Source organism: Amblyomma maculatum, chromosome 2, assembly GCF_055883805.1.
Source record: "Amblyomma maculatum isolate TAMU_Amacu chromosome 2, ASM5588380v1, whole genome shotgun sequence".
Classification (NCBI taxonomy): Eukaryota; Metazoa; Arthropoda; class Arachnida; order Ixodida; family Ixodidae; genus Amblyomma; species Amblyomma maculatum.
In genome coordinates this window covers 99,417,809-99,431,226 of record NC_139345.1, presented here as the reverse complement: position 1 = coordinate 99,431,226, position 13,418 = coordinate 99,417,809, and the positions used below count along the sequence as shown (strand labels likewise).

Sequence of the window (13,418 nt, the reverse complement as noted above, 5' to 3'; positions counted from 1 at the left end):
GTCTCCTCGCGGCGTATTCTGCACGTCCTCGGCACTGCTTGCCGAAAACATTTACGGGCACGCAGACTAGTCGCGAGAATATAGCATTTTATCCCCCCCCCCCCCCCCCCCCCCACGCGCACAAAAATGCTGCTGGTGAGAACAAATTTCTGCTTCCTTAAGAGGCCTCTTAGCACCGAAAATTGAACGTTCTTCTTTGCTGAAAGCTAAGTCTCTGTGCACCCCGTGATTGGGATATAATGGAATGGTAGCATGTGGATGATCACTACGGAAAATGACGAAGTCAAAAGAACGATCGTAATACTGGCTCAAGAGACAGAAACGACTTCTTGAAATAGGACACTCCATCCGACGCTGTTGATCATCTTTCTAGCTGCTTGGCGAGGTACCAGAGGATGCTGGGCCACGGCCCTCTGCTCCATTCAGAGTGCCACATAAAAGAGCGAGTGACACTTTCTAGACAGCGACGTATGTTCCTAGATGTGGCTGCAAGCATTTTTCGATCGTGTGCTTTCACATAATGGGCATATAAGCAGGTGGTTATTTGCACCGCAGTGCAGAGCAGAAATAGAGATTCTGCAAATCTAAAGGCTCACCGACTAATGGCGGATGGAAATTTTGATAACCATATATAACTATACCAGTTAAATGTTGGTATATCTAGATTAATCAGCCAGCTGTTTACCACGATGTAGCTGTTCAATAGCATCTTCCATTGTTGACGCTAAGAAAGGGATAATATCGTCATTTTTACTCAAGAACTGCGTATGTCTGCACTAATACTCCTGGGTCCCTATTCTACTAGCTTCCCTTATCCGCTTTTCATTTTGGACCAGTTTTGTCCACTGGCATTGGTAATTAATGTTCGAATATACAGCTTCGGATTTCAGGCAGCCGTCGAAAACCCCCGGACTTAAATGGTGCGCGCGAACTTGCTACATTGTGACTCCGCAGATTGATCACTTGCTGTCACGCTGACTTCAAGCATAATAGAATAGAATGGAATGTATATTTTAAAAAAATAGATTTACAATATGACCCCTGTCATAATAAACCATATTTGCGGATTCGTCGATTAAGACTTGTTTTATATTTCTGCTTTCCTGCGATACAAAAAGCAAAAACAAAAGATGAGCTTACAGTTCTGTCGGCAAAGTTATTTTCCAAAACTAATTTATGAACAATCGAGTTCAATTACAAATATCTGTTAACGGTCCCGTTTGTTTTAGTTTTCTTTGAACACAAAGAACGGAATAAAAATGGAACATTTTGGTCAAAACCGTGAGGACCATTTGGTATAGCCCTACGATGATTTTGTGTTTAACAGGAAGCAAAGTGTCTTCTCGGAGAGATTTATGGTGCATGGCCGCAATAACGCAAAAATATCAAAGTCATCAGCGCCTAAAATCAACTCGTTTAATGTATGAATCGCGTGCTAAAATTGAGGCGTTTATGCCTGCGATGCTGCTGGAGGTGTCAAGCGCCCCTGGGAGGTATCAAGCGCCAAAGTTGCGTATCTGGGCAAGCCGTGTCCATGCCTAAGGTTTCTTGTGCGTATCCACGTGTTCATTCGTTCCAGGCACAGACACAAGAAAGAGCTCGACTGAATCATAACCAATGATTTGTTTTATCAAATGTATACATAAGGAAAATGTTCACAAAGAACTGGAAGCGTGGCCTTTTTGTTGGGCGCCTTGTAAACGACTGCCTCCTTTGAGGCTTGACCGAATCCATTCTCTCATTGTTCTTTGCCTCCTCCGCACTGAGAAGCTCGTGGGCTGATTGAGCTCTTGGAAACCGGCGACTGCCACGCCAAGCTCCTTCATTTCGCATCCCGTCGGCCCCGATTCGGGACAGCCGCAGAATCTTGCAATCTTTATTTAGCGTTTTTACAAAAAAAAATGCAAGGAGCGGGGACAACGAGCTGCTCTGCTGCAAGCTTGACTGGATCCCCGCCTCCTTTACAAGGCAATAGGGCACATCTCTACAGTAACAGCGCAAAAACAAAAAAAAAATAGAAGACAATTTGTGAATAATTTGCGGGTACTCATGCAGACGGTAGATAAAGTTTCAAGTTTCAGTTAAAGGTAAGGAATATTAAATGTAAGGAATAAAAGCAGGCGCCGTCCTTCACAGAGCCTCTCCGACGGCCGCTCTTGCCAAGCCCTTGTACGACATTCGTTGATGTTTGGGACCCTCGCGCGAGCGAGCGAGCACGCGCTCACACGCACACATACTTGCATAGCGCGCATTCTTCACGCATTCGGACGATGAAGCGGCCGGCACGCACGGTAGTGGTCGTCTCCTGTCTTTTCTCTCCTGACACGTTTATTTCCGCTCCCAAACTAATTATTCGATCGCGTACATACACGCCGTATCTCTGTTATGCCCCTGTCATGTTGTTTTTTCAGGTAACTTTCCATGTGTGTGCGCACTTTTGCTTCTGAAATACATTCCTACGCCGCTTATTATTCTTAATTTACGTCCGCTCGCCGAGAAGCCATGTAAGAAGCAAAAGACAGAAACCGGGCAGCGATAAACTGCGACCTCTCATATGGGATCATAAAGTTGCAGCATGAAAAGTTATGAAACGAAGTAGTGGCCTATGTTATGCTCTTTCGCTGGTACACTAGCGTATATTGCCCCTCCCCTTGTCGAAACGTTAGCTCGGCTTAGGACCTGAGGCTCCCCCTCTACCCTTATAGAGTGCTCTTTCATACTGAAATGACAAAAAAAGCACAAGCGAACTATACTCTTTTCCATCAGACTCAATGCAACTGAGCCCCGCCGGGGTGGCGCAGTGGTTACGACGCTTGACTACTGTTCCCAAGGACGCAGGATCGAATCCCGGCCTCGGCGGCCGCTTTTCGATGGAGGCGGAAAGCAAGGCGCCCGTGTGCTGTGCGATGTCAGTGCACGTTAAAGAACCCCAGGTGGTCGAAATTTCCGGAGTCCCCCACTACGACATCTCTCATAGCCTGCGTCGCTTTGGGAGGTTAAACCCCGCAAACCAACCATCAATGCAGCTAAAACCAGCTATGCAACCAGAGCGCGAGGAAATAATTCAGCCGCCTATGGAACCACTTTTCGCCAGAAATGCCAAAGCTTTGAGGGTATTTATGTCACTTAGACCTGCAGAGCCTGTCGAAGAAGTTTGGTTTCAAATATGACGTCGACCTCAAGATTCGTGGCCTAAAAAGACCATGCCTGATTTTCAACGACAATCCCCACCACCCAGCGTCTTTCAGGCGGAGTGACCAGGTACATCATTTTTATTTGCTTTGCGAACAGCAATTTTGGTTGTCATCTAATCTTCCATCTAACTGATAGCGATTTTGGCGTATAATCGACATGATCACAGCGAATAATGCTAGTCTCCTGAGTCATGACCCCCGCATTTCCTGAAACCAGAACACAGAGTTAGCGGTCGAATGAGAAATCTGTTCTGCTTAATGGCGGTGCAATGAATCGATGGCGTGTGGCTAATACACTACGACAGGCACGGCAACATTATCAGCAGACTCGTCGAGATGGTAGCTCAACGGAGGAATAAGATAATCTCCTCTTTATGTTTAAATATAGCCAAATCCCTGTACCAGCCGCCACAGTTCCTAATCTCTTCTGTTCACCTAACTTCTGTCTCATTGGCCACTTGTGCCTGCCAATTCAATCAAATCTGGTAACCTAACCAAGACGCACTACGTCCCCTCTACATTACAGGGCCTGTCTATGCTTATTTTTTTTTTCATACTGATTTGAACTGGAGTATCATTAGCTCGCCTAGTATTCGCTCATTTGTGTTCCTTTTCCTTTTTGCGTGAATTCTTAACCTGTCATTTTGCTTTCTGTTGTTCACTGCGACCTTTCAGATTTCACGCCTATGCCCTTCCATAATTATATTACTGCCATTGTACATAATCAGCAGTACTTTAAGGGATATCGGCCAGCTATACGAAGCTTTCACAAAGCGATGCATGCTAAATATAGTCGCCACGTTGTTGTCATTGACAGCAGACGACGCAGTCGCCGCATGCGCAACGCAGCTTATTTTACATGCATCTCGCTTCGGGCTTGTAAATGATGGGCTATAATAGCCGGACTCAAGACAACGCGCAGAAATTAATGACCGCACAGGCCGACTGTGCGTTCTTCAGGATTCCAATACACCTGCGTGAGTGTGGGAGCTCGCTGAGCGAAGCCGACACGAATGGCTCGCACGAATGAACGGCCACGATACCGACGCCAATCCAGTTCAGTTCAGTTCAGTTCAGTCGTTCAGTCGTGTCCGACTCTTCGTGACCCCATGGACCATATCACGCCAATCTTTCCGGTCTCCCACGGTCTTCCCAATATCCCATAACTTCAACTACAGCGCCTCGAGAATGCCATGTAACCATCGCGTTCGCTGCCTATCCCTTCTCCTGTGACCCTCGATCTTTCCTAGCATCAATGTTTTCTCCAGCGACTTCTGTCTTCTCATCAGATGACCAACTTAGCTGAGCTTTAACTTTAGAATTTGACCCTCCAATGAGCAGTCAGGGTTTATGGTTCAACAATATCGACTGATTTGATCTTCTGACAGTCCAAGGAACTCTCAAGAGTCTCCGCCAGCACCACAATTCAAAAGTGTCAATTCTTCGGCGGTCAGCCTTCTTACCAGTCCAACTCTCGCACCTATACATCACAAATGGAAAGACCATAGCCCGAGTTATACGGATCTTGTTGGTAGACTAATGTCTCTGCTCTTTACTAAGCGATCAAGGTTAACCATTGTTCTCTTTCCCAGAAGCAGGCGTCTCCTAATTTCATGGCTGCAGTCTCCTTCCGAGGTAATCTTGGAGCCCAAGAAAAGAAAATCTGTCACAGCTTCCACTTCTTGTCCCTTGATGCTCCAGGACTTGATAGGGCAAGACGCCATGATCTTTGTCTTTTTAATGTTCAGTTTAAGCCCAAACTTCTCACTTTCTTCTTGTACGCGCATCAGAAGTCTCTTGAGTTCCACTTCACTTTTTGCCATTAAAGTGGTATCATCCGCATATCTAAGGTTGTTGATACGTTTTCCAGCAATCTTCACTCCAGCTGAAGACTCGTCCAGACCGGCCTTCCTCATGATGCACTCTGCATATAGGTTAAATAGGCAGGGCGACAGTATGCAGCCATGCCTCACTCCTTTCTCAATCGGAAACCAATCAGTAAGACCATGCCCAGTTCTGACTGTGGCCTCTTGCCCTTCATACAAGTTCCTGAGGAGACAGATGAGGTGAATTGGAACTCCCATCTCTTGGAGAGCTTGCCACAATCTGCTGTGATCTACGCAGTCAAACGCTTTCGCATAATCAATAAAGCAGAAGTAGATGGGTTTCTGGAACTCTCTTGCTTTTTCCATGATCCAGCGAAGGTTGGCAATTTGGTCTCTAGTTCCTCTGCCCTTGCGAAACCCAGCTTGCACGTCCGGAAGCTCCCGATCCACATAATGCTGCAGCCTACCTTGGAGGATTTTCAACATCACCTGGCTAGCATGCGAAATAAGCGTGATCCTGCGGTAGTTGGAACAATCTTTGGCACTGCCTTTCTTTGGAATGGGGATGTAAACTGACCTCCTCCAATCCTGTGGCCACTGCAGGGTTGTCTAAATCTTCTAATCTTCTGACATAATGTATGCAGAATGTTAACAGCGTCATGGTTGAGGTTTTGAAGCAACTCAGTTGGAATGCCATCAATTCCGCTAGCTTTGTTCTTAGCAAGGCTGGCTAATGCCCATTCAAATTCACTCTTCAGGATGCCCGGCTCGAGATCAGTAATCACAATCGTCTTATATTGAGTTTGCACATTCGGGTCCTCCTTGTACAGTTCTTCTGTGTATTCCTGCCACCTCTTCTTTATCTCCAAGGCTTCAGTGAGGTCCTTGCCTCGTTTGTCCTTTATCACGCCCAGCTTAGCACAGAAGCTTAGAACAACAGCGAGTATTTAATCTGTGTTCTTTGAATAAACGTTCAGTTGATAGTAGCGCCTGTCCTTGTCATTACTCTCTCGTTGTTCTCCGTCACAGCGCTCGTAATTTGCAATCATGTACCAACTAGCTCAACTTTCAGTATTGAAGCTTCCTTTGATATCTTTGATTGTCTTATACAGAGCTCTTGTGTTCCTTAATTGGCTGTTGTCCTCAACTGCTTGGCACTGTATGTTCAGAAAAGCATTCTTATCTCTTCTTCCTATTTTCTGAAAATCCGCATTGAGAACCTTGTATCTTTCTCTTTCCCCCATAACTTTTGCCATCCTCCTTTCCTCAGCTATTTGCAAAGCCTCTTCAGATAACCAGTTTGCTTTCTTGCATTTCTTTTGCTTTGGAACTACCTTAGTAGCAACTTCTTGTATTATATTACGAACATCGGTCCACATCTCTTCGGGCTCTCTGTCTTCTAGATCTAATTCTTGAAATCGATTCCTCACTTCCGCAGCATATTCTAATGGAATTTGATCCAGATCATACCTGAAAGGCCTTCTACTTTTCTGCGTTTTCCTCAATCGAAGCTGCGTTCCCCCCCCCCCCCCCCCCCCCCCCCCCCCCCCCATACCCTTATAGCAAACAAAATACCGATTGAGCAAGTTTAAAACATCGGGCGATATCACTGATACCTCCTTATTTTCGTCTTCTTTTTTTACATAAAAAAATAATGCGTGTTTTTATTTTTTTCCCCTCTCATTATTCTATCGCTTGGCTCTCCTTCTCTTCCTGCTTCGCTTCTCTTTTCCTCTTTTTGTTCTTCTGTCTGTCTTGGCTTGTCTCGGTACAGCCCTTCGTTTGAGTTGCCGTGCTTTGACGTCATTGCATTTGGTTGGCAAGCTGCAACAAATCGTCTAATTTATTTCGTCTGACTTGCCATCGCTTGCACAATTTTACTGCAACGAGCTTCACTTACGCGATCACTCGAAGCTGGGTTCTATAAACGGCTCTAGTTTCAAAAAGGAACTTAAAATGACATCTGTGGACGAATTGTAATGGTTTACCGCAAAATAATCTAGTCCACGAGCTCATTAAAAAAAGTTAAGCCGCCCATTAGCTTGGGAAAGCATGGATATACACGCAGAAGCAAAATTCAGTGCTCATTTCGCTACATTTTGCTTCCCTTAGCTTTGCGTTGTCATGTCCTGCAATGTTTAGATAAGTATTTAAACGATGCTGTAGGCTTTCGTTAGGATGAAGCAGGCCTAATTAAGGTCTCTAGTCCAACATCATCAAAGAAGGCGAAGACGACATCCGAAGCGCGCCAAGCCAGACCAGCAGCTACGTGAAAATGCTGGCTTCCTTCCTTTAGAGTGGTTGCTCAGAGTAGGCTTCACAGCCACTCGGGGAAATTCAAGAATTCAGGTAGTTAATGCTTCAGTATTCAAATACAGGCAAGACCTTTCCTAAGAATGGGAGGGCACCTTTCATGGTCTCGTTCACAGTGCACCGGCCAATGGTGAAAAGGACGCAGGCCTTCTAAACTAATTCGAATTAAAACGTCATGGTCCGAGTGCAAGCCAACGGGTCCCCAAACCTCCACAAGGTGTTTCGCGACCGTTCTCGTATGACTGCAGTGTCTGAACTCTTCCTTAATCTGACCCTTCTGTGATGGCTCAAAAGCATAGGCAGCACGGCATGTATCACAACAGGAATTTTAGACGCATCTAAGCTTACAGCATCGAGTTTTTAGGCATGCAGAGATGCTAGCGCATGTGCCAGATGAACAGCTGCAGCGCGCTTCGCGCTAACTACGTCAACCATGGCCATCTGTGCGTTCCTCTGTAATACACAGCTGCCCACCTGCAGCTTGCAGGAATGCCCACGTGTCATGAGCACCGCTCGGAAAGGCAGTAAATACGGCATCCATATTTATGACTTCAGTGCTAGAAAAGTTGACTGCAAAATCACTAGTGAAACAGCCCCGCTAAAACAAATCGCCCGGTTGTGGACGTTCCCTAGACTGCCCTGCATCAATGGCTTCACGAGGTGTGGTGCTGCGCTGGGGTGCATTCTGCGTCGCGGTACTCCTGTTCACACTGGTTGCATTCCATGCGTTAAACGGGGTGCTGCCTGTGCAGAAATGTAACGGGGACGTAAGTAAAAAATTTTTTTTCTCGACATTTTAGAACACTTCCCCAGCAAAAAGAAAAAGGGGGGCATAGAAGAGAAGCTCTCCCAGTAATGACCTCTTGTGTGCCTAAACGTGTCTTCTATGTCCACATCCTTCCAACGCCTTCTCGAACTCAAAGGTTCTCCACTCGATCCGTGACTTCACGAGTAGCCCATCCGCCGCTTGCGGCTGCGTCAAAAGCTTCGGAGCAAATTATATTCCTATTCAAAAAGCTGTGGCTGAACGAATTATGCGTACAAATATATTTACCCATTAACCGGAGAATTTTTATTTGTGCCTGTATATCTGCATTATATGTTAATTCGCACATTAGCTCCTTGCTTTGTGGGTCCAAGGGGACGTGTCTTATATTGTATACTTGCTATGTGCTTGCTATATTATTGCTAATGGCAAATTACTTCGGACAGTTTACTTCATTCATTTTACATCTCGGGGCAGAATGAATGGCTAACGGTTGTTTTTAACATGATGGCGTTAAATGCACTGTTCTGCAGAAAACAAAATTCGGCTTTGTCCGCTTCGGTATTGTTAGCGTTGTAAGTGAAAAACTGCCATTGGCGCTGAAACACTTTGTTTCGCAAAGGCCCCGCTTTTACTCATTCTGACATCTTGCCGAAGCTTATACCGAATTCCCCCGTACTTTCCTGCTGAAAACTTAACGATATAACGATACCAGCTGTCTCTCACGATTATGTCTTAACTGCTTCGAAATATACTCAGGAACCTATCAGTCATCAAAAGCAGCGCTGTTCAGTTGCCCACCTTCATACATTTGCCTGTTCGGAACTTTTCGCATAAAAAATCTTTCATTGAAGTTAGCTTACGAGTTTTAATCCGGGAAACAAGAACGCAAGCATTTTTCGGTCACCAACAATCATTCACGCATCAGAACATTTTGCGCGAGTGAAGAGTTTTCGTTCAATGACGCCCTATACTCGTATGTATCACGAGAGGGTATACCTTTTCTGTTTCGCTCTTACATTTGCATCCAAGAAAAATACTACAACTGAGCGTGCTGCTCCATAAAAAACAAAGAGTACGAAAAAAAAAAACATAGAAGACGACGCCATTGCAGTGCTTAGTCTGCCCAAGCTAACTAGATCGTGACAGCAAACGGCGAACTCGTTAAGCCAGTTGGGGCCAGACACGCGAGGAAGTGAAGACGACATCCGAAGCGTGCCAAGCCAAACCGGCAGCTACGTGAAAATGCTGGCTTCCTTCCTTTAGAATGGTTGCTCAGAGCAGGCTTTACAGCCACTCGAGGAAATTCAAGAATTGAGGTAGTTAATGCTTGAGTATTGAAATGCAGGCGTGACCTGCGAAAATGTATGGACAACTATCATGATGCAGCACGTTTGGAGAGGAGGAACTCGCCAGACCTTTTCATGTTACTAAAGTGCGAATTTTCGCACTGGAGAATAGTTGCGCAATTCGAACCCCCGGCAAGAGTTCCTCTAATCTTAAACTGGATGTCTTTTCTTCGCTTTGCTTGTTTCCTTTGCTTTGCTTTACTTGCTTTGTTTGTTTGTTCATTTGTTCGTTTGTTCGTATGTTCGTTAGTTAGTTAGTTAGTTAGTTAGTTAGTTAGTTAGTTAGTTAGTTAGTTAGTTAGTTAGTTAGTTAGTTAGTTAGTTAGTTAGTTAGTTAGTTAGTTAGTTAGTTAGTTAGTTAGTTAGTTAGTTAGTTAGTTAGTTAGTTAGTTAGTTAGTTAGTTAGTTAGTTAGTTAGTTAGTTAGTTAGTTAGTTAGTTAGTTAGTTAGTTAGTTAGTTAGTTAGTTAGTTAGTTAGTTAGTTAGTTAGTTAGTTAGTTAGTTAGTTAGTTAGTTAGTTAGTTAGTTAGTTAGTTAGTTAGTTAGTTAGTTAGTTAGTTAGTTAGTTAGTTAGTTAGTTAGTTAGTTCGCTTGCATTGACGCAACTCTTAACTCATTCTCTTAAAGGAGGCTGCAGCCTAAGAGCACCAAATGCCTTAAGGTCTATTCACAGTTGCGACTAGATGAGGACGCGCGACTACCAGTCGCGCGACAAGAGGAGAGGAGCTCGCCACTACCGATGTTCACACTTGCGACAGTCGCCTTCTCGTTCTGTTCTCGTTTCGAACGAGTTGGGAGTAAGAGAGCTGCTGGGCGATGACAGTGAACGTCGGTAGCTGCCGCCTGCCAGACACTTCAGCTTTTTCAGGCGAGCCGGTACGCATGCCGCGCTCTCGTGTTTCCAGGAGAACGCCGACGACGAATAGACGATGCCAATCACCGTGGTGTCAATATAAAATGTTGCACCTGCGTGAAAAACCCATTTCTCAAATGTTCATGGTATTTACCGAATAGTCCGAATATATTTCCAATCTCCTCCCAGGCCATATCCTATCTCCCTGCCTTTGAATTCCGGGTGCCGTTTGTTGAAAAGGTAGGAGTATTCTTTGAGAAGGTGCTCGATCGAGTACTCCGGGACCTCGCTGATTGGTGAAATGGTTTGCGACTAGTAGTCACGCGACTGAAAATTCGAGCAGTGCCCGATCGGCCCGCGGCAGTCGCTTTTCGACCGATGCGACCATTTGCGACTGTCGCTTTTCGACCAAACCGGTCGCGCAACCGCTGCTAGTCGCAAATGTGAACGGGCCTTAACACTTTCGTTCAATGTAAGTCAGCTTTCAGCCTAAATCTTGTGCAGTGCGTTTCTCCTTTTATAGAGGAATGCATTGATCGGTCGAAGCGAGGACGTCGAAGCACGGAAAGACAGAATCAAGTATGTCTGTCAAAGACACCGTTCGTGGCAAGGACTGCAACGGCCAACCACCGCTTTGGGCATACACAAGCCCTCCATGACCACAGAGGAGACCGACTGTTCCCCGAAAGTGTGTCCGCTGTTCGTGGACCAATCACGCACCCTTGCATTTTGCTCCATTGCTAAGGTGGCGTCGACAAGCATTAAACACCTCTTCAGCCCGCTTCTCAACGTTACAGTAACCGGCAATAGATCCGGCGATGCTCTACACTGGTCCTTTAACTCCCAGACACTACGGTTCGGTGCAAGAGCCCTGCTTCAGAGTCCTTACAGCAACTACAATAAGGCAAGTGTGTGCAGACGACTCAACTTACACTTTTCTGCTTGCAGTTTGCAGTAAATATTCACAAAACCAGCCGATATGCGGTTAGATATGACATCAGTTGCGCAACGCTCAAGAGCAACATTTCCCCATATCGCTTCGTCATGGTAACAAGCAGTGCTTTTCCTCGCCGACTAAAACAAAGGGCATTCACAAACACTCCTTTTGAGACACGGAACAATAGACTCCCAATGTCGCTAGGGTTTGTGCCCCATTTTGTGCAGTGTTACAATTAAAATTAGGTAAAACAGGTGCGCGAAAAATGACAGAACACCACTTCTTTTTAAATTTTGTCGGCCTCATTGAGAGCGATAGCAACTGCAAAGATAGCCCCAGCTCAACTATGTAATGAAGGGATAATATATGGATAGGAGAAGTAGGAGAATTAACGGAGAAGGGGCACTGTCACCGTATATTTTGTGTACTTTTTGTCAAGCGAAAGGGCCAAATGAGATTTTCCCGCCGGAAATAGTTTATCACCAGGAGGGAAAGTGCGGAAGAGGAACAAGGGCGAGTAGTTCTGTCTGTCGATGCTGTTTACTATTTTATCTTAAAACTTAGCAGTTGTAATCTTCCATTAAAGGGGTCAACAAGTCATGGTTCCGTCTGTGAGTAACCCACCACTAGCCGTAAACACATCGCAACATGTATGAGGTCTTGTATTGACATCAACCAATGAACACCTGCTGCAATGCAAACATTACATAGCAGCTCTGCCAAGAAGACAACACTGTGCGCAACACACTTTCAGAAAACTAAATGGCGAAAACACCTCTCTCAATGTTCTTAGTAATAGGTGTGAGGATGCTTGATGGAAATGATATTCGCAAATGATAGCTGCAAATGATGTCGGCAAATCCTGTAGTGTCTGCGTTTGTTTATTTGTTTCAACATTGTTTACCACCTTATTAAAAACATAAACTGTTGTGTTTCTCCCCACAAAAACTTTCTCCCCGACTACGAAAAGGTACTGTTCGTGAGGCACCCATTCGAACGGCTGGTGTCCACCTACATCGACAAGGTGCTGCAGGGTCGGACAAAGGTGGAGTGGGCCTACCGCAAATATTGGGACACGATCCCCGGCGTCAAGGCAGAAGACCGCAGCCCGACGTTCTCGGAGTTTGTAGACTTTTTGCTGACGTCGAGAGTGGAATCATGGGACGTTCACTGGTACCCGTACTACTCCCGCTGCCAGCCATGCCTCCTGGACTACCACTTCGTCGGCAAGCTGGAGACTGCGAGCAGAGACTTCCCAATGTTCTTGTCGCTCGTGGGCATCAATGATAAAGAAGCTTCGCTCGGCCACTACAACGTTCGAAGTAACGTGCGCGAGGCGTCCGCTATGGATTCCAAGCATTACTTTGCTCAGTTGTCATTTGACCAGGTCATGGGACTGTACGTCCGATATTTCTACGACTTCGAGTTGTTCGGTTATGACTTCAGAGACTACCTTCCATAATCATGCGGGCAGGTACCAACGAACTGTGAGGTGCAGTGCCCCGGTGAGCATTTCAGCACGGGACATCACGTGTGACACAGTCTTGTGGTATTTCGCGTTCATCCCACTCCTTTTCGGCAGTGCCCATGCTAGTTATAGTGAGCCCTGCTGCTCAACTTAATCAATAAAAGGTGGATGACGGACAATACCAGCCTTAGAAGTTATATCACATAATAATAATAATAATAATAATAATAATAATAATAATAATAATAATAATAATAATAATAATAATAATAATAATAATAATAATAATAATAATAATAATAATAATAATAATAATAATAATAATTGGTTCACAGGAAAGGAATACGCAGTATCTGTAACACTTGCTCTGTGGACAACTGAACCGCGCCGAATTCATAGAAGCGTATGATGTCAAAAACTGTAAATGCAAGGACCTCTCTCCAGGTCGACCACTTTGTGCCATTTTAGAGCCTTAACAGCACATAACTGACAAGCGAAACACAAACGGAATGTTCGTATTCACCGCATGCCCTATTTATTTTTCCTTGGTTTGTTTTAGAAATTGTAAGTGCCCAAACGTCCAGCGTAAGTGCCCGTAAAAATCAGTGTTTTCATGCACATCCTTCTACTAATGCGACGCGGGTTTATCGAGAGTTCGTTGATCTTTTGAATGATCGAAGCACGGCGTAATGTAGGTGCGCCACGTGTCTCG

The 13,418-nt window shown here is 45.2% G+C and overlaps 1 protein-coding gene across 1 annotated transcript; it reads left to right on the top strand.

Annotated features, from left to right (window-relative positions):
* Window positions 1-7,980: 7,980 nt before the first annotated feature.
* LOC146199377 (carbohydrate sulfotransferase 11-like) lies at window positions 7,981-12,873 on the top strand. The gene is made up of 3 exons (XM_084592116.1): window positions 7,981-8,100; window positions 10,825-11,205; window positions 12,209-12,873. The coding sequence occupies exons 1-3, from the start codon at window positions 7,981-7,983 to the stop codon at window positions 12,698-12,700; spliced, it is 993 nt and encodes a 330-aa protein (XP_084448242.1). The 3' UTR covers window positions 12,701-12,873.
* Window positions 12,874-13,418: the final 545 nt, after the last annotated feature.

Excerpts from the sequence above, each read along its gene's own strand:
- LOC146199377 (XM_084592116.1), top strand. The coding sequence starts at position 7,981 with ATGGCTTCACGAGGTGTGGTGCTGCGCTGGGGTGCATTCTGCGTCGCG. Across the intron at positions 8,101-10,824 it reads TGCAGAAATGTAACGGGGAC|AGGAATGCATTGATCGGTCG; the intron begins GTAAGTAAAAAA and ends CTCCTTTTATAG. Across the intron at positions 11,206-12,208 it reads CTTACAGCAACTACAATAAG|GTACTGTTCGTGAGGCACCC; the intron begins GCAAGTGTGTGC and ends GACTACGAAAAG.